The sequence below is a fragment of the Biomphalaria glabrata genome, chromosome 10, assembly GCF_947242115.1.
Source record: "Biomphalaria glabrata chromosome 10, xgBioGlab47.1, whole genome shotgun sequence".
In the NCBI taxonomy this organism is placed as follows: Eukaryota; Metazoa; Mollusca; class Gastropoda; family Planorbidae; genus Biomphalaria; species Biomphalaria glabrata.
In genome coordinates, this window is record NC_074720.1 from 19,735,803 (window position 1) to 19,757,675 (window position 21,873).

The following is a 21,873-nucleotide window of genomic DNA, read 5'->3' on the forward strand; positions in this document are numbered from 1 at the left end:
CCACTGCAACCCAGGGCCGGTCTTAATTAAGCCACTGCAACCTATGCGGCCGCAGTGGGCCCCGCACTTTCAGAGGCCCGCGCGAATTCTAGGTGTAAATTATTCAATTTAACTTATTATTAAAAGGTTTCTGAAATTCTCATGAAATTGTAAAACATCCGAAAAAAGTCATAAAAATCTCCTGAAATTATTAAAATCTTCTGAAAACTGATGCAAATCTCCTTAAAAACAGACGAATTGTCATATCCATTCAATATGGAAAACGCCAATTTAAAAAACGGCATTGTCAGCTTTCATTTAAATAAAAATGTAATAATAAGGCGAATTTTAACCAAAAACAAGAAGTTCAAATTCTTAATTTACTTTAATAGTCACTGGCATAGGCCTACAAATTTAGATTTAAATCTATCTCGACCTCTTATAAAAAAAAAAAAAAGGGATATTTTGCTAGTCGATAGTATAAATCTAAAATTAGATCTGAATGTTTATCAGCTTTTTGTTGAAAAACTACTATCTATTGTAGATGGCTCGTAACGCTAATTTGACAGTGATTCTGTACTTAATAAAGTAGGCCTATTGTTGTAACTCTGTCCCCGCGCTGATATAGGCCTACATGGTGCGCACTAGCACACTGTTCCACACGAGCGTTGAAAATAGAGGACAGGAAATAGAGACATGATGGTGAATGCCAGCTTATTCTGAAAAAGAAAAACTAGACCTAAGAAAACCTGCCATCCTTTTGGTTTGTGTATGTTATTTGTTTTATTTATTAAATCACTACCAATGTTATTCTTCCTCTGTTGAGTGCTTATCTTGAATTTACAACAACTGGTATCAGAAGTGGGATTTGTAATGGCTACCACGAAAACGCTAGACCAACTCCTTGTGAAGGAACTGAGGTGGGAGCGTCTGAAGACAATTGGAAATAAGGAAACCTTACAAGCACGTCTGCGGGAAGACCTGATGGAGGAAGACGCAGATCCGGACACATATCTTTTTGAAGTCGAACCAAATATGGAAGATATGCAACAGCAGATGGCAGCTGTACTTGAAAAGATGAGTTCTCAGCAAGAACAGACGGGAGCTCTGCAACAACAGATGGGAGCTGTGCTCGAAAATATTGGTTCTATGCGAGAACAGTTGAACTCAGGGCTAGGAAACACCAATGACAAGCTAGATGTCGTGGACACCAAGATAGATGTCATGGAATCGGGAATCAAAACCGAGTTATTAGCTATGAACCAACGCATACATGCTGTGGGGGAGAGAATCACCAACATTGACGAACAGATGAATCAGAGGGTCGACGCAGTTTTGAAGGCCATCGACGAAATGAAGATACAAGTTCAATGTAAGCACATAAATATACGAGAAGCCGATATGACGTCATTTGTACCCGAAGTCTCCGGGAAAATGAAGCCCCCCGTATTTGTTGGTTCCGTGTCCTGGTCCGTGTATAAGAAGCAATTTGACGCAGCGGCTAAAGTTAACAAATGGAACAGTGAGGAAGAGAAAGCAACCGCCCTTGTCTTATTCCTAAGAAGAAAAGCCTCCGAATTGCTTCAGTCTCTTCGCCGCTCTTGTCCAAGCTATGGAACTCCGATACGGGGATGAACATTTGCAAGAAGTTTATCGAGACCCGACAACAGCGCCCCGATGAAACACTACAGGAGCTAGAGACAGACATCGAACGCCTCGCACATTTGGCCTACCCAACCGCCGCACAAGATTTCTTGAAAGTCATCATCACAGACGCTTTCATTGATGCGCTTCGAGACCCTGATTGAAGAAAGCCACAAGAGTTAGTGGTAAACGCAAGCGAAGCCCTGGTTTACGCTCTGTCATACGAAGCTGCCAAAGATGCATCTGGGAGCGCTCACCAGGGCCGAAGGCTGGACGCCAAAGAGGAAGTATACGCACAACTTGCCAGAAGGGTGACAGAGGCACTGGACGAACGGCGAACAACCCGGATACCAGAAGATCAACCCAGGGCCCCTGTACGATGTTGGAATTGTGGGGAACTTTGCCATATTCAAAGAAGCTGCACTGGAAGATATCGTCATACCGGAACCCATCACAGATCAGAAATGTATGCACGAACTGGTTCCCGGGGCTACCAGGGAAACTAGCACGCGCCGGCTTCAAGGGGCGGAAACCGTTATCCCGGTCGCCGTGCTAGGGCAGAGTAAGAGTCTGAAGGTAGAAGGCAAAACGGTGCTGAAAATTATCGTTTTCTGCTGGACACTGGTGCTTCTCGATCAGTCATTCGGCCAGAGGTCATGAACAAAAACATTATAACCAAAGTGAACTCATATTCCTTAAAAACAGCCAGTGGTGAGTTAATGCCTATACAAGGATTGACGAGTGTTACATTCGAGCTCGGGAATCAGTTATTCATTCATGAATTCCTGATCGCCAATATAACCGATGACTGCATTATAGGACTCGACTTTATGCAGAAATTCGAGTTTTCTATTGACATTGGCGGAGGAGCTTTGACATGTGGAACGTAGAGATTCCTTTGCTAAATGACGAGGATGAGGAAGAGAATGGTCGAATCAGAAGAATCATGTTGACGGAGGATACGAGATTGCCTGCACAATCGGAATCAATTATTCGGGGAAAATTGGAGCCTGGTCATACAAAGACGAGAACAGCATTGGTTGAGGGCAAGGAAGATAACTACAGTGAAATTGCCGTAGGTAAGACATTGGTCATGATCGATAGAGATCAGAAAGTACCTGTTAGAGTTATGAACCTTGGCTTGGGTGATAAAAAAACTAAGAAAAGACAGCATCATAGCTGTTTGCAATACGGTTGACCATATACAAAATTGCAGCGACGATAACATCACCAGTGACAGCACTGAATCAGCCCATCAAGATTTTGATTTTAAAACCCCTCCAAAATTTACGATAAACCCCTTCTTCAATATGAAAAAAAAGCAAATTATGCACTCAAAATGTTATGAGCGTAGCCAAAAGGGTTTTGAGTTTAAAACCCCCTAACAGGGGGTTTTGAGTTTAAAACCCCTACCGGGGTTTTTTGAATTAAAACCCCCCTACCGGGGTTTTTTGAATTAAAACCCCCCTACTAGGGGGTTTTGAGTTTAAAACCCCCTACCAGGGGTTTTTGCAGTTAAATCCCCCTCTTCTATAAAACAAAACCAAAAAAAAAATGCAAACGACAATCCCCAAATTCCAAAAGCACAGTTAAGGAAGATTTACGATAAACCCCTCTTCAATATGAAAAAAAAAGCAAATTATGCACTTAAAATGTTATAAGCGTAGCTAAATAAGTTTTGAGTCAGTTTTAAGTTTAAACTCCCCTTCAGTGGAGTTTGAAGCTAAAAAAATACAACTTCAATATAAAAAAAAGCAATTTACAAACTCTAAAATCTATGAGCGTAGCCAAAGGGGTTTTGAGTTTAAACCCCCCGCCATCGGGATTTGAAGCTAAAAAATACATCTTCAATGTAAAAAAAAAAAGCAAATTAGGCACTCAAAATGCTATGAGCGTTGCCAAAAGGGGTTTTGAGTTTAAATCCCTCTTCAGAAGGGTTTAATGCTAAAAAAAATACCTTTTGAATTTAAAAAAAGCAAATTAAACACTAAAATTATTTGAGTGTAGCCAAACCAATGGTGGGTTTTGAGTTTAAACTCCTCTCCTCCAAATGGTTTTGAGTTTAAAATCCCCCTACAAAGCGTTCTGAGGTGGAAAACCTCTATCTTTAATATTATTCTAAAGCAAACTACAGTTACCAAATTCTATGATCGTAGCTAAATGGGGTTTTGAATAAAAAAAAAACCAACAAAGTAAGTCCTGAGATTTTTTAGTTGAAAACCCCCAACAGATGATTTTGACGATAAAACTTCGTTTTTCGATAGAAAATCTAAAGCAAACTACAGTCACCTAATTCCAAGAGCGTATTCAAGAGAAGTTACACATTTCTACCAGTTGCAGGGCTCCATCAATAAAGTGCAGTGAATAGTCATCTGCCGAAATTGAAAAACACTAAATGTGGCTCAACAAAGATGGCTAAGACAGATTTTAGGAGTCAGTTATAGAGATCGGGTCTAAATCAAGGAAATCCTATGCCGGACTGGAAGTTGACCCCTTAGTAAGATTGTGAAAGAGCGTCGCATGAGGTTTGCGGGACATGTTCTCCGACAAAATGAATTACGCATAATAAGAAATGAGATGACATCCTAGTACAACTTGGCGCCACACCTTCATGGAGGTCCTCAGAGCAGGTGGTAAGAGGCTTCAGACATTACCAGTGGCAGATTTTTGTGGAAACAGCTTGACGGCAAATGCGCCGAACGGTGCGGGAGGGTCTAAGTCAGTAAGAATAACACACTAGGTTTGAAATAAGACTTTTTAATAGCAGGAAAATGCACTGTAGATACCTCATAATATGCATTTTGTTTCCATTCAATAGCAAAAATAGTCCTCTTGGCGGCGGGGCTCCGCCCCGCGCTTGGGGGAGCTCCTAGCGCTCCCCCAGACCCCCTTGCTAGCAATGGCTGGGAGTCAACAATTTTTCCACTAACTACAGGAAGAACCTATTCTAGGGCACAATAAACGTGTTCCGAAAGAATAAAGGGTCAAAATGTAATAAAGACTATGTACACACACACACATACATACATACAAATATTTTGTTTTCGCGGGGGGGGGGGGGGGAGAGAGAAAAAAATCCCCCCTAACCCCCCCCCCCGAAAAAAAATCCTGGCTACGCCCATGCGTCAAACGCATATGTCCCTAGATCAATCTAGTCAAGCGTTTTAACTCTTTCTCTCCTAACTGACGATACCAGCGTTGATTCCAGCAGAATGTGGTAAATAATTACTGAGATAAAGAGTTAATCAATGACTTAAATCACTGGTTTTCTGTCTGTCAGGTAAAAAGTTGTACACGTTATTTCTCCGACACCCAATCGCGGATCATGCTGAAATTTGGCAAAATTATTTCTTTTACCTGACAACATAAGAATCAATAAAAAAAAAAACAAATTAGTTAATTAACTATTTTTAATTGATTATTTTATTTGGTATCCCAAACAAGGGGAAAATTGTACCAGACTTTTGTTGTAGTACAAGCTAAATATGTCACCGCTTTAAAGTTTGAAGCTAGAAATAAATAACTATAAAACCTTCTATTTTCATAAGCGCATCGCAGTGGTAGAGTGTCAGTTTGGGTTAGGCTTAAGCAGAGAGTTCGAATTCAGGCTATACCTTTTTTTTTAATGTTTTTTCTTGTAACTTTCCTTCAGAGTTGAAGATGATGATGATCTATTTCCTAGTCCAAACCTCTAGCAGGACGACCGGGGATGGCAGTGGGCAGGGTATGAACCCGGGACCATCAGAACGACCAGTCAGCCATCGTTGTAGGATCATAATCTTTTTGTCTTTTGTGTGAGCGTGTACGTGTTTTTGTTTGATACGCAAAAGTCGTCTACACTACGATTTCGATCATTTTGACACACGAAGAATGACAATAGCTTAGCGCGCTGCGTAACATTCTTCAAAAGGAGCCTTCGATCGTTGCAAACTCCTCCCGCGTAAACTGTTTACATTTTAAAAGGTCCTCATTAGAATGTGAAACGATGTCAACAATTTAAAATATTTGAACTGTTGAAATATTGATACTAAGAGTAGCATTGTCGTAGTTTCGCTAAGGCTAAGCCTGCTCTTGAAATCAGTGTTTAATGTACGAGGGGAAATCACAACAACAACAACGAAAAACTCGGGTATCTTAATATTTTTTTTCTATTCAAGGTTATTAGTCATACATAGAGTCTAGATCTATATATATATATATATCAGTGCATGTTGTGACGCATGGGAGATAACTCTAATACTCATTCTAAATCCTAGATCTAATAGGTCTAATGTTTATATCTAGATTTAGTCTAGATCTAGATCTAGATCCAGATCTCTAGATCTAGAATCTAGGTCTAGTAGAGTGTAACTAGAGTAGTATAGTCTAGATCTAAAGTCTAGAAATAGAGGAGTCTAATCTAGTCATCACAGACTCTCTTACTATCTTACTAATCTAGATTTCTAGATCTAGATTCTATATGAATATCATTGAATATGTAAAATATGTTACAATATGTAGAATTCTAGGTCAAGAAATAGAATTTTAGATTAGATTTACTCATTTAGAATAATTTAGATCTATCTGTCTATCTATATAATAGTATATAATCTAAAATATACTTAATTATATACTTATTCTACTAGAATCTAGATTACTAGATCTAGTCAGTCTAGATCTAGATTATTCTAGATTCTAAATGTTTTTGTTTTGTTTTCCTATCGGTGACAATCGGTCCGATAATTAAATATTAATCCTAGAATTAGAATGCCTAGATCTATAACTATAATTTAAATTATTAATAATAGTATAGTATAAGTACTATTATATTATAATTATATTTATGAGTATGAATTATACTAATTATAGAATACTTATATAATATATATATACTTAGACTAATACTATGAATGATAATGAGACTGTCACTGAGTCGAGTCACTATATGACATGTATGTGACAGTAACTTGTCACAGTATGAATCTATGAATCAGTATCAGTGAGTATGTGATTCATAGGCCTATGTATTATGTTCCTTCAGCAGACTTCATAATCACAGAGCTGAAGTCACTGAAGATAATCTAGACATCCTTTCTAGAATCTTTGAATCTACTTTCTTAGACTTTCTACTAGTTCTAACGGTAACATTCTAGTCCAAACCTCCTGCAGGATGATGGGGGATGGCAGCAGGCAGGGTATGATGACTCAGATGAGTACTACTACTATTTTCTAGATCTAGATTCTATGACTGTCTTACCATCAAGACGACTGAGCTGAGCCGAGGTGGACGACCAGTCTTCAGGCAGCCTTCTGGCTATAAAGTCCTACTCCTAGAAAACTATCTAAGAGTCAAGAGTATCTAGATCATCTATCATCTAGATTAGGCTAGGCTAGATGATGGATCTAATATTCTAATCTATATATATACTATATTAGTATATATATAGATTAGAATATTAGATCCATCATATATATATATATATATATATATATATATATATATATTTGATATAGATAGCTTATTCTAGTATTTCTAGATGTAGAAATAGAAGTCTGTATAGTTGTATAGGTCTAGATTGATATCTTAATATTATCTATTCTATAGGTTAATCATAATCTCTACTAATCTAGAATAGATGTCATGTCTAAGTCTAAAGATATAGACTAGAATAGATCCTAGACTAGATGACTAGCCTCTGCGCTCTAAAATACTAGATAGATTATTAAGATTGATAGATCTAGAACAGATTTAGTTTACAGTACACTAGATTCTAGTTAAGAGTTTAGATTTTAAGTTACATCTATTTATATAGGATTATATAGTTACAAATTAACTTAAATCAAGTAGAATCTACAGACTACCTGTGCTATTCTATGGTTCTAGGACAGCTCTTGAACAGCTTGATAAAATACAGTCTCAAGCACTAAGATTTGTCTGTGGAACCTTTAGGACAAGCCCAGTAAATTCAGCTGAAATAATGCCTAAAAGTAGGTCCACTAAAGCTTAAGTGGGAAAGGTCGATACTGATTTGCTTTGAGTGGTATAAAAGGCTGGATGAATACCTACCAGCTAGAAAACTAGTGGATGGTTGGAGATGCAGAAGACGTATCCATGTGCAGTCTTTTATGCATCATGCTACCAGACTATCTGATAAAGCTGGCCTCTCCACCAACCGACAAAACATTCAAAGTTTATATCACCTTCCCCCTTGGTGTTGCCCAACGACCCCAGACATATGCTTGAAACTAGTAGACCCTAATGCCACTGAGCTATGTCGTTCATCTAATGACCTTCAAATTCTAGCACTGGAGACCATTAATGCCTTCAAGCCCAGTGCCATTTTTGCATATATACTGATGGGTCAGCATCATTAGATTCTGGAAGAGCAGGCTTTGGAGCTTACATCAAGTTTCTTGGCTCTGATTCAGTCAAAATCTTTGGACCATGTGGTAGTGTTTACAGTTTTGATGCACAGGCAATGGCTGTCTGTGAAGCCTTAAAAGTCACTGACTCTCAAATCGGCGAGGGACATTTGAGGGCAACACAAATTGTTGTGTCACTGACTCAAAACCTGTACAGTCTACATGTAGATTGGAGGAATGTTGGTTGAGTGGTAAAGCACTTGGCTTTTGAACCATGTGTCCTGGGTTCAAATCTTGGTGAAGACTGGGATTTTTAATTTCAGGATCTTTGGGCAACTGAGTCCACCCAGCTCTAATGGGTACCTGACATTAGATGGGGAAAGTAAAGGTGGTCACAGGAACAGATGACCTTTTTACATCATCTGCTCTTTAGATTGAAAGGTCTGAAAGGGGAACTTTACTAATACTACATGTAGATTACTCTAGTCTATATCAAGAATCTTAAGATAGATCTAGATCTAATCTATCATTTAGAATAAAAGATATCTATTAAAGTATAGATCTAGTATATAATCTACAAAAATTATAGTAAAATCTAGACTATATTTTTTAATCCACAGAGATGTCAAAGTTATTTAGATCCTACAATCTAGATTGACTTTATCTAGACTCTAGACCTACTACTGCTACTATCTTTAACTTTGTAACTTTTGTTATGGTACTGTAAAAATGGCAAATGATTTAACTAACTCAATTATGCGAACTGTTTCCTTTGTGGAGAGAATAGAAGTGGAATTTCATGGTAACATTATGACTCAAACAATGGTCTTAGCTGATGTTGATAATGATATGGTAAGCCTCAAGCCCATTGTCATCTTAGTTGTTAGTTGATATAAATCTTGCATTTTATATTATACTTGATCTATATTATAATAGTGAAATCATTTAAAAATCCAGACTTTGGACACCCATTAAGTATTAGATCTTTTAGAAAAAGATGTAAAGTCTGAATAGGAAGTTAGCACATAGTCGATATAGCAAGCTTCTTACCTTAAATAATTAGATCTCAATACATACTACTTATTTTGGATGATTATTGCAGAACTACAAGATCCAGATCTGAGTTTGTACTATGAGGCCCCATTTCTTTTTTAACATTTAGATCTAGTTTTGCTTTTCTCAATACATCAGAGATTAACTTATATGATAAAAGTTGGCAGGTATGGAAGTTTCCATTTTGACCTCTTAAGGAAAAAGGCACAAGGCAGCAAAGCTTAGTACAATTTTTAAGCCTTTTGACTCATTAGCTATTAGAGAATAGTAAATTTGACCTATACATAAATGGGGAAACAGGTTTATTTCATAGCCTTTGCTTCCAATGAACTAAAGAAAATAAGCTTGAGATGTGTGCTCTCTCTCACTTTTCCCAAAGGTAAGCATTGGGCAACAGTTAATAGAGGGTAAATTGTTAACTGATGGGGGGTTGATTCCTGAAAATGCTTAGCAAGAAACAAATCCCAATATAGACTAGAAATAAAAAATTAAAATACACTTATACTGATCAACTAAAGGCAGTGCAAAACTCATTTCCCCCTCCAATAAAAAATGTCCAAAGAGATTGGACCATGCCTACTTGTACTGTTACTTGGTCAGGAACACTAAAAGAAAAAAAAATGTCTAGGTAACAATCGCTTAGGAAACAAGAATAATGTAGATTTCAGGGGATATAGTGAGGCCACCAAATATTGATGGACCACATACATGTAAAACTGGTCTGACCAATGGCCTTGGTATAATGTAAAGTAACCTTTCAACTCTGTAAGGTAGTTAATTTTGTTTTGTTTTTTCTCTGCAGGCTAATGAACTTATAGTGGGAAACATAGATGGTTTTGTGGCAATATTTAAAGGAGAATCAGCTCAACCATGGAAGAAGACAACTGTCAATGGAATGGTAAATTAGTTTTTATTTGTAATGGTTCACAACCAGGTCTGTTATTCACTAAGGTTGCATGGATTAAATATTTTTCTCTGGGTCTGTTGTGAGTAATACATTCTTTTAAGTATTTTTAATGAATACAATATTTGCTTTTTGCTACTGGTATGCAAATCAATGCAGAAAAAACACATTATGACCAATAGCCAACAGCGATTTAAAAGGGACATCAGCATTGGTGGCGAAAAGCCAAGTGTCAGAAGTTTTAACTACCTTGGACCTATTGTCTCAGATGAGAGAACCAAACCTGAACTAATGGTGAGAATAGCCCAGTCTACAGCAGCACTTGCTCAACTCAACACAATCTGGACAGACAAAAGCATAGCCTTGGACATCAGACTGATGCACTCCCTGGTTATGGCCACATTCACATGCAAATCTTGGACGCTGACTGCAGATCTTGAGAAGAGGATCCTAGTAATGGAACTAAGATGCTACAGAAAGGTTCTAGATGTCACTTACAAAAACTGCAAAATGAAGATATTAGAAACAGGATTATACAGCACTTGGACCCCATGTTGACCTGCTAACCACTGTCAAATATCAAATTCTATGACCACATCACAAGGTCCTCGGGGCTCACAAAAACCTTGCTTCAACTAACAGTTCCAGGAAGAAGAAGACAGAAAAAGTGATGGGAAGACAACATCAAAGAATGGACATGCCAAAACAAAGGACAGAGGAAAGGAGAAAGACAGTTAACAGATCTTATGTGGTACCCCAACAGTCCAACAAACTAAGGGATAGATGTAGGTGAAAATCATCTCTTAAGCTGAACTTTTGGAGTATCATCAGTACATGTTTCATCTCAGATATCAGACCAGTTATCGGAATTCTACATGATAATGAGAATGCAGAAGAAATCTCTATGATTACTATAAATAAAAATGGCTTAAATCGAATATTTAATAACATATCTACTCAAATATAGTCAAGAAAACTTAAAGCTACTATGAATGTATTGTGAGAATGACTAGACCAGAGATAAACTTTTTGCAGAGCAGGTCGAAAAATTATAGGAAAAATCTTTGCAGGCCATAATTATTTAAGAAAATACAGAAATTTAGTATCAGATTTAAAGATATGACAATTTAATTAATGGGATGTATGAAGCTACGATTGTTTTGATTATAGTTCTTCTTAATTTGGTTCAAAAGCTATGTCAGAAATAGATTAAATGATGAACTACTAGTTAATTTGACTTGTGACTTGCAGATCAAGCCACATTGATAGTTAAAAAATTATATAAAAATGCACAAGTTTTTAGTATATTATATGTTATCTCTAATATTGCACAAAATTAATTAAAAATGTTATTAAATGGTTGATATGTTTTAGAAGGTGGTATTCATTTTGAAATAATTGGTTTTATGAACGGAGAGTTGTGGGTATATTGAAATAACATAAATTGTATGGAATGATTTTTTTCATTTTTCTGTTCTTAAAGAAACTGCTTAGCCCAGTTATGGATCTAGGCTATACAACAAGAGCTTTTATTTAAAAAGCAGGTTATTCATTTAGAAATTTCTAAGATAGTCAGAAGCTAGTGTATTTTTTTATTAACAAAAATGGAAATGATGTTTAAATTTTAAAGCGGGGGCATTTTTAAAAAATATAAACGAACCAATTGCTAGTCAGCCTAGTGTCATCTAAAAGTAAGAAACCGTGATGAATTGTACTTGCTTGAAAAGTGGAATTTTGTGAATTTCATAGTTTGTTTTTATGTTTTATATATTTTCAATGACAATTTTTAGTTTTATGTTAAAGATTTACAGTTACAGAAAAAATGTTGAGCTAGAATCTTTAAGCATCTAACTGCGTTAAACTTTTTCTTTTCTATTGAAGCTGACTTGTTTGGCTGTTGGAAAAGTGCATCTATCAAACAAGGTAAAATAAAAATATATGGTATAAAAAAAACTTTAATTTTGTAACTTTTTGTCTACAATGTGCTCTTAAACTAATTATGCAACTTTCCCCAACTTGGTATTTATGTTGTTTTCATTCTTCAAATATTTGTTCAATTTTTATATAGAATAGTCTTGTGTGTATGACAGCTGAAGGATGGTGCTATATCTACAACATAAATTCAGACTCATCTAGTCAGGTAGGACAAATTTAAATGTATTAACTCCCTCTTTTTTTTTTTTTTTTAACAACTCACTGTGTCTGGTAAAAAGTTTGTACTGATACTTGTTATTTCTCCTACACCCAATCTCGGATCAAGTTGAAATTTTACACAATTATTTCTTGTACCTTGTACAAATGTACTAGGCTCTTGCATAACTAACATCAGATTTAAACTAGCCAGCCATCACATGGAAGCAAAAGATGGCAGAGACTTTAATTTATTGAAAAAAAACAAATGCAGATTTCATTTTTTATTTACTTTTTAAAGTTATTATTTAATAATATGACATATGGCTTAGAAAAAAAAGTTAGTAATATTAAAATGATCAGAGAAACACACAAAACATGTATTTAGTTCTCTGGCATAGCCTATAGATGCCTTTTTATGTCTTCAGTTTGACAACACTTGATAAGAGTTTTTATAAAAGCAGGTTCGCTCCCTTTTGATTGCTAATTTAAAAAAAAACTTTATTATTGAATTTCATGATTTTAGCTAAGTTATGATCTTTTTTTCTGAAGATAAATTGTTCAGAAGTACAATTACTGTTTGTATTATTGATTTGAAGTTTTATCAAGTGTCCTAGTTTTGTCAGGCTAATTCACATTTAAAACTTTTTGATATTTGGGTCAGAATGGTAGCACAAATTCTTTGTATGTTTCCAAATTCTTGCAAAAACATTTATTGTGTTAGTTTAAAATATTGGACTCCTTAATATGTGCTCACAATCTCTATTCAAGAGTTTATTGACAAAATCCTGTGGATATTTTGATTATTTTACTGATTTTGTATTTTATATTTATTGGTTTTATATAGTGTTTTCCATGCTCCAAGAGCATGCCCTGCTCTTACTTGTCCTATTTCATTTATGGACATGTCACAAGGAAGTATCTATGGGAGGTTGTTTTTTTTAATGCAAATTTTTTTGGTAACAAATCTAAGATAGTTTCTCTTGCTTAAATGTTTTGACTAATTAATCTTCACTAGATCAATAATTCAGTGGAAGATGATGGTGAGAGCCCTAGCCTAAAGCCAGTCTTTACACAAGAACTGCCTGCAAATGCAAAAGTAATGTGCCTTGCTGATATAGGTCAGAGACTTTAATTAATTTCATAACAAGTTTTTAAAAATAGGTCCTTTTTTAAAAAAATTGTTCAATCTTTGCCATGTTCTTTAAACTTATAGACTTAAAAAAAATAAGCATAAAAACTCAATTTCAGACTTTTTTTTGCTGACCTTCATTTTTTTCCCTTTGAAAATTAACTTTTTTTTTGTTGTCATTTTTAGATTAAGTTATTTAAAGAGAATGAGAAGGGAGAAATAATGTTCTCAAAATTTGTACTAGACAACAGAGTGAGTTGATATAAGCTTTGTAAAAAGGGGAGGGTAAGATATGTAGGTATTAGCTACTGCTCATTTTGTTCAAGATTTTATATATTTTTATTACATCATAGTTATGCAACAGTAGTGTTAACAATTCCAATTAAAAAATGTTAAGGTACAATCTGATAGATTCTCATGATAAATTTGTATTGAACATAGAAAGCTTTGGCAGTTTGCATTGCCTTTAAGAACATTGACTTGAAGCTTAATTTTTGTCAGTTAAAATTTCTGTAAGTAGGTTTGTTCATTTGTCAGCTGAGAGATTTTTAATATATATAATAGATTCAGAACATCAAATATACATTTGTTATTGTTTTGGATATAAAAAAAATCAAATTTAAACAAAAATACTTTTTAAAAAAAAGCCTATAAGAAGTTTAATTGCATTAATTAGTTTGTATAAGTCGTGTAATTAAATTTGTAATAGATCTAGACCAATAAACAATAAATCTGTGCAATTAATAATATTTTTATCAATTGTTTTTAGCACTGTTCATTCTTTTGGCTTTCTCAATACGCTATGATCCTATCACTTATCTGGACCAATTTGGAAAATGTGGGGAGGGGGGGGGGAGAGGAGAGATAGAAAGAAAGAGATATCTTGGTGGATTTTACCGTAATTGGTTTTAAAAAGCATTTCCAAAAAAAAAAAAGAAAGAAAACAACCTGAATTCGAACTCGTGTCTCTAGCCTTCTTAGGCCGACGTGCTAACCACTCTGCTAGTGAGGTCCTTATGACTATAGAAGATTGTATAGTTATTTATCATTTGTTTCAATTTAGAGCTGCGACCTATAAAGGGGACTAATTCAGCTTATACCACCACCTCAGTCAAGTACTATTTTTTCACTTGTTCAAGATACCAAACAAAATAGTTTATCAATAGTTAAGTAACTAATTGGTTTATTTTTTAAAATTAATTTTTGTGTTGTCAGGTAAAAGAAATAATTGTGCAAAATTTCAGCTTGATCTGACATTGGGTGTGGGGTAAATAAGATGTACAAACTTTTTACTATACAGAGAGAATTGATATAAGCTTTTAAAAAACATAGAAATCAGATAGTTTACATATGCTTTATTCAGAGAAAGCATTCACATTTTAACTTAAAATATTTCTTTATCTTTGACAAAGTCAACATCTAGCATATTTGGTTTAATCTTTTACTCTATTTATGTAGATTCTGATGGCCATATTGAAATGGTGATTGGTTATTCTGATCGTGTTGTCAGAGCTTTTCGTTGGAAAGATAATCCTGATTCAGATGGTGGTCAGTTTGTTCTAATACAAAGATGGCAGCTTGCAGGTCAGGTAAATGTTCCCAACTAGCAATGATGTTTTTTTCAAAACAGCCATTGATTGACCATTGTGAGCTTTGATATTAGGTCAACATAAGTTTCAGTAAAGAGGCAATAATGATTCATAGGTTTAAAGCTTCCAATTTTTAATGATATGTCAAACTGTTATCAATTTACATTTGATTAGATATTGGATAATAATATGCAGCAGAAACCTTTCAAAGAATATATACTATGTAATCTTAATCTATAGAAAATTAGAAAAAAAAATGAAGCTCGTCTTCTCAAAGATTAAGTGCAGATGCACTGATGAATTGAATTCAAATTCACATATTGTTGATGTATACTGTAGAAGCAACAAGAATAATGAGACATTTTAAAATTATAGAAGCTTCTTTTATTAATTGGTAAGCAATGATTTAGTTGTTGTTTTTTTATTTATTGCTCTCATTTTTCAAGACTATAACAAACCACAAACTTAGTTGTAGGCTTATCTCAAATTCTTTAATAAATAAAATTTAAAAACTACCATAATAAAATTCACTCCAGTAGATTTCAGTAGATATAATAGCTTGTATTATTTAGCTTGTCTTAGTATTCAATATAGAAACAGAGATTGAAGCATTTATTTACAGCCTTCTATTGTTCTTTTTGTGATCAGTAGATCTATGTCACTCACACTATCAAACAAGGCTGTTAAAGTACTAACTCTACTCAAAATTATAAAAGGCCAAAATAATTTTTTATCTTTAAATGTCAAAAGTTGAAGTTAACTTCAAATAGTGAACCAATTTTTAGTAATTTTTTGGGCCTTAATTTGGCATCTCATCAATTGAATGGCTTTAGATAGAGAATTTATATCCCTATTTTAGAATTCAGTAAATAAAAATATACCAACTTTGTCAATTTTGTTTTAAAATCATTTGTTAAACTCTTAACTACAATAATTACTTTGTCATTGATTAATATTTGCTGGTAATTTTCTTTTTCTAGATTGGCAGCATAACTATTAATTACAATAAGTATCATGAACCAGAACTGATGGTTTCCCAACCAGGCGCAACGTTTGTCACACTTCTGCTCAAACCAACATTCAGACAAATTAAGTCTGACAGTTATCTGGACAAGATGACAGGAACAAAGAAAGATAGCTCTTTTGAAAGGAATGGGAGCTTTGTTTCAGCTGGTAGAGCTGACATCATTGCCAGCAAGTCAGACATTTCCTCCATCCACTCAGACAGTATGTCCAACAATCTAGCTGACAGTTCACAAGACCTGAACAGAAGTGATTCAATGTCACAAAAACAAAATAGTAGAATGGATCAAGGTGATCACAACAAGTCACCTGAAAAGCCAGAATTAAAGTCCAAAGTGAGCTTGACCCTGGACAAACTGACCTCCTCCCCACCAGCCAAGACAAGCTTCAGTTCTCCTGATTGTTCAGAGCATGATAAGTCAGATGAAAAATTGAATCATATATTTGATGTAAAAGATTCTTGCGAGTAAGTCAAATTTATCTGTATTCATTATTTATCTGCACAATTAAACTGTGAAAGGTTATAATAGTCATTAAAAATCTCTATGGATTGTGAAATGTTACTGTTCATTCTATATATAGTTCATCCATCATGGTTAGATGATGACCACTTTTGTCATCCAGGGAGCTAAGGGCTTTGCACTGGGGTTTTGTGCATGGCTGGTGAGACCTATGTGAGCCTGGAATGTTCGGCTGCACAGTGCTGGCCTTGCTTTTTTTCTGGTGTTCCTAGGGTTTCCCTAAAGCATTTTCTTTGTCCACCTTGTGAGCACTTTCCTTCCCTTAATGTTAAGCTTGAAAATTAAAGCACAAATCAGGAATGCACAGAGTAATTTATAGATATTGTTGTAACTCCGCTCCCGAGCCACACTGATGGTGCGCATCAGAGCGCCATTCAACACAAGTAGTGGAAGACATGTTTATACAGGAAGAAGAACTGTTGTAGATCTGGCTAAAGTCATGGGAGTCTGAACAGTCTGGCGCTGAGTGCTGTCCTGTGTGATACTAGGGAACTGTTTGGGAGCCCTGAAGCAACACTGGGAAGTGTGTTGGTCGTCTGTTCTGTGTTCTGGTATTAATTAGGACTTAAGACGTTACTCCCTGTGACTTTATAGTGGAAGTCTAACTCCAACTATTTGTTGATAGTTTATATAATAAATACATCATTTATTATAGTTTATATAATAAATAAATCATTTATTATTGCCTCCTATCTGTTCGTTGAGTGCCTACCTTAGAGTTCCAGCAATATTTTAAATTTTAGTGTGTTACATCATGTATTACTCTTGGAATATTGTAACACATTCATGGCTTTGTGGAGATCAGTGTTTCCCATACTGTGTTCTGTGTGACCTCATTTGGTGTATACAGGGCTGGACTTAGGCCACTGCAACCTATGCAGTCGCAGTGGGCCACACACTTTCATAGGCCCCGCGCTAATTCTAGGTGTAACTTATTAAATATAAAAATTTTAACTCGCAGGTTTTCTGTGGATTCCTGATTTTCCAGGGGCTCCTGGAAATCTTATGTAATTGTAAGATATACCAAAAAGTCACGGAAATATCCTGAAATTGAAAATCTTAACTCAAAAAAAAAAATCTCCCGAAAAATAGACAAAGTGTAATTTTAGGGTGCGAATTTTACGCATGATAAAAATAAAAAAAAACACATTGTCAGCTTTCATAAAAATAGTATTTTCTAATACAAAATCTTAATTTTGACATAATCCTTATCCCTATATGTATCAATTCATATCACAGTCACTTATTGTTTCCTCCCCCTCATTACTGTGTAAATACTGCTGTAATTTAGCTTCTAAGATTTCTTGAGAGAATAAACATCCAAAATTCAACTGATCATTTAGACTGCAGGATTATTAAATAGTATTATTAAATAGCTTCTCTCAATAATTCAATCATGAATTTAATAAAACCTGCCATATTAGTTTAAACAATGTCATAAATCTAAAAAGATTTGATGATAACTTTCACTAGATACACCTATCTTCCTTTCTCAGAGAAGAAATATTTAAACCAAACCTCATCTACCATCCTCTGGCACATATGCAAGCAAGGAATAAAGACACAAGCACTGTAATCGTTGGTGGAATCAACAGAGAGAGGGTCTCCCAATCCAGTAGTGACTCTGAGTTGCACACTACAGCTACTTATTATGCACTGGCAACTTTAGATGGTAATATTAATTTCCATTTTGTCTGAAAAGGTTGTTTTTAATGGTTCAGTCTTTAACTTGTTTATTTATTTGTCTGTGAAGTTTGTCTGGAGTATCTTGTGTGTTAAAGACAGTCTCATTTTGTTTATTATATGCAATACATAAAGTAATAAAACGAATATACCATCAAGCTTGTTGTTAAGGCTTATCTCCCTAGAAGCTCTTAAAATTTCTTGGCTTTCCTTATTAGCTTCTGGTTTTCAAAGATAAGAGCTAGCCAGCACACCAAGTTGGCTGACATCTTTTTTATGAAAGGTTTCGTTTGGGAGAAATTGAATCAAATTTGTTTTAAAGTAAAGAAGTATTTTAATTATATTTTAAAGTCTTTTTTCCATTCAGGGTGTTATCTTTTTGAAGGACTGTTCGTAATTTATAAGATACAGTTCTTGTATCTAAAAGACTAAGTGCACTACTCTAAGGATATCAATACCTGCCAATATGCAGCTTAAAAACAAACAAACATATTAAATATGTGATGCAGCAGTAATTATTAACTAAAAATAATGTGAATAAAGTGTCACTAATACAAAATCATTGAATGCTTCGTAGGTTCTTTAATTTTAGTAGAAAATGACAGCATACTGTGGTCATTACAAGTGGATCATTACCTTTTTACTTTGGCTAAATTGGATGTAACAGTGAGTAGTTTGATAAAGTTTTTTTATTTTTTTTTATTTATATAAAAGTTTTCAGCTTATATTTTTATAAAATATAATATCTTAAGCTTTAGTCATTAATTTTTTTTTTAGTTATAATGAAACTAAATAAAATGGCAATGGCAGGCTCAATGCTTTAATAATTTGCTGTAGACAAAAAAAGTCATTTGTGCTTAGTTGTGTTTTTCACTGTGACATAATTGTAGGGAAATGGTCAGGAGGAAGTCGTCTGCTGCTCATGGAGTGGACAAACATACATTGTTAATCACAGCAAAGAAATAGTTCGTTACAATTTCCCCGACAGTGTTGCAGCATTTTGTGCAGGTAACTTTAAATCCTAATGAAACTTTGAAAGTATAACATATTTTGTTAGCATAGCTTTGACTCAAAAATGATATCTTCAGATTCACTTTAGAGGTCATTGTCAAACACATTTAGTTTTCTAAAAAATTTTAATAAACAAAATAATGAAATCATCAGAGTAAATAAATATCAACATCTATCATGCAAACAATAACTTAAAATTTGTCTATTCATTTTAATGTGCCACTATAAATCAGAATTGTATAAAACATTGGTTTTTCTAGAATGCTCTGTTGTAATGAAAAAAAAATGCTTTTCAAAGTACATTGGAAGAATACAATAAATTTATTTTCACTGGGTATTAAGTGGAGTTTAGTAGAGTTTAGAAGATTTATTACTTAAAATCCAAGGGTGTTCTAGTGTCCACTTTGCTCTGTTGGTGAGCTTTAAAAGGATTGGTCTTGTTTTTGCTCACATCACACCGTTTTAATGACATTTCTACATTTTTCTATGTTATGTACTAAATCTTAAATTTTTTTTTATTAATGTCAACCTTTTCTTCATCTGCCATTTTGTCTTTTTAACTAGTTGAAATAACTTGTTACGTTGAAAACCATTTAGCACATAAAACTTAACCTTATCAAGTTTGTTTCTTTCTCCTAGGAAACTATTCACTGCATGGGGAAGACTCCAACTCACCTTGTTTTGTTTATGCTACATTCAACAACAAGATCTACATTTACCCAAACCTGACATTGCCTAGGGTAGAGTCCACCAACTTGCTGGAAGTTATGCAGCGGAGACCAGGGACTCGTGAACTATTGCAGAAACTAAACATCAATGGTACAGCACATTATTTAATTGTGGACAGTAATTACACAAATATAAATAGAACCAAATGTTTCATTCATGGTTTTAAATTTCAATAACACAATGATGGGACATGGGGGATAAGGGGAAAGCACCTAGATTCCTAACCTAGGAGTCTCTGGTTTGGATCTTGGTCAAGGTTGAAATTTTGACATTTTTAGGACACGCCTGAATCCACCCTACTCTAATAGGTAAACGCGAAATGTAAGATATAATAATAATATAATACTCTAATGGGTACCTGACTTTAGTTAAGGAAAGTAAAGGTGGTTGTTTGTTGTGTTGGCCGCATGACACCCTTGTCAACTTTTAAAGAAACGGATGACCTTTTCACCCCACAGATAACAATTTCTGAAAGGGGTACTTAACTCCAATGATGAAAAGTTTGTGAACATGAACCTGTATTCTTTACACATTAGAACCTGTATTTTTACACATTCGTTTGAATTAAGCTTTGAAATTGAAACTAATTTACAACATTTTAAAAATATTTCCAGCTGATGATCATGAAACCCTGAGAAAGTTGTATCGTTATTGTCTTTATGGTCAACACAAAAAGCCAAAGGAGTAATTACTTACTTTATCACTTTGATACACAAGAAATATCTTTAAAGAATACTATATTAGTATTTCTAAACAAAAATATGAATGTGTATGAATTCAAGAGATGTTGTTTTCACTTTTTGTTTTCTCTTTTTTTTTTATACCATTACATTATCACTTTTCATAAATCAAATAAAAAAAATAAATGAAATGATAAGTTGCACTTTTTGTTAGTGTTACTTGTAACTTGAACATAGATTGTTTCTTTTTGTCTTATCAAAACTTTGAGATAATTTTAAAAAGAAGAAACACACAAAAAACATCTACAAGTACTACATTTTAACATGAAAATGAAACAAAAAATCATTTAAAATAAATGTTTACGTTTATAAGGCAAGAGTAATAAATCGTTATTTAAATTTTGGCATCTTCAAAAAAAAACTAATTGCTACTAACAAGCTACTTGTACATTCATTTACATTAGTTATAGTTCATTTTAAATCTGACATTAATTATGTCATCTAATGTATGTATAACTTATGTACTGGTATTTATTATTATAGTATAGTTTAGTCAATTTAAGTAAATTAAACTGGGCCTGAAATAGGATTCTGACAATAATTCACAATCAATGGAACTGAGGACTACTGGTCAAGGTCAAAATAGGGAACCACAGTACAAGACAAAAGATTTTTTTTTTTTTCGAGGTGAATATTTAGCAAAGGAGATTCAGCAAAGCAACATTGCAATGAATTTACATTTCATGAAGTGGACATCATTAATGAACAATATTTCTACCAAAAAAAAATTCAATGATTTGCTTAAAAGTTTTATTTTGATAAATGTTCTTCAATTGTACTGAATGGAATGAATACGACATATATACATGTAGGTACCTCTAAAACTACTGGAATACAAGAAAAACATTTTTAAAAATACAATAGTTAAAACCCTAACTCTATTATACAATTTAAAATATTTGAAAAAATAAATTCATTATCATAGCCATGATAAGCCATCAGACATTGTTTTAACAAAAGAAGCGGTTTGGGCATTATGCTCACTGTGCTAACGACAACTTGGTCATGATTATGTCAGCTTCAAGAAGTTGCAGATGATTTGATACAAAATGTGTTGAATTTTTGCTCACAGAATCTGAAGATTGATTCTTGAATCCAATAAGGAGGGCAAATTTTATAGGACGCTCAAAAAATTGCGCTCTACAAGCTAGTTGTCGCATTTAGTTTTGGTGTGAAGTTTATTTGTAAATGTACACAAATTGAGAGCTCCGCTTTCTTCTCTATATATGTACAAATAACGCTGCTTTATTCTAGGTGCTTTGACGTCATTTTTGACACCATTATAATTTTGTGTTATATATTTTTTTCCTTGTTGCTTTGTCATGATTTGGTGTGACGTCATTTGTCAACTCTTTAGTTAGGTTGGCAAAATATGCAGGTCACAGCTGGGGTT

At 34.2% G+C, this 21,873-nt stretch overlaps 1 protein-coding gene across 5 annotated transcripts; it reads left to right on the forward strand.

The window, feature by feature from the left end:
- Positions 1 to 5,950: 5,950 nt before the first annotated feature.
- On the forward strand, positions 5,951 to 20,623 carry LOC106054359 (KICSTOR complex protein ITFG2-like). Of its 5 annotated transcripts, none has more exons than XM_056044793.1 (13): positions 5,951 to 5,969; positions 8,586 to 8,817; positions 9,821 to 9,916; positions 11,804 to 11,845; positions 11,991 to 12,062; positions 13,071 to 13,173; positions 14,643 to 14,773; positions 15,754 to 16,262; positions 17,814 to 17,989; positions 18,578 to 18,666; positions 18,891 to 19,008; positions 19,651 to 19,830; positions 20,355 to 20,623. In XM_056044793.1, the coding sequence occupies exons 2-13, from the start codon at positions 8,695 to 8,697 to the stop codon at positions 20,426 to 20,428; spliced, it is 1,713 nt and encodes a 570-aa protein (XP_055900768.1). In that variant the 5' UTR covers positions 5,951 to 5,969; positions 8,586 to 8,694; the 3' UTR covers positions 20,429 to 20,623. The 5 variants fall into 5 exon arrangements, with proteins under 5 accessions (XP_055900768.1, XP_055900766.1, XP_055900767.1 ...); XM_056044791.1 differs by lacking the exon at positions 5,951 to 5,969 and adding an exon at positions 6,240 to 6,957; XM_056044792.1 differs by lacking the exon at positions 5,951 to 5,969 and adding an exon at positions 6,240 to 6,885.
- The last annotated feature ends 1,250 nt before the right edge of the window (positions 20,624 to 21,873 follow it).

Coding starts and splice junctions, on each gene's coding strand:
- LOC106054359 (XM_056044793.1), top strand. CDS start 8,695: ATGGCAAATGATTTAACTAACTCAATTATGCGAACTGTTTCCTTTGTG. Junction 18,667..18,890: donor TGGCTAAATTGGATGTAACA/GTGAGTAGTTTG, acceptor ACATAATTGTAG/GGAAATGGTCAGGAGGAAGT. Junction 19,831..20,354: donor GCAGAAACTAAACATCAATG/GTACAGCACATT, acceptor AAATATTTCCAG/CTGATGATCATGAAACCCTG.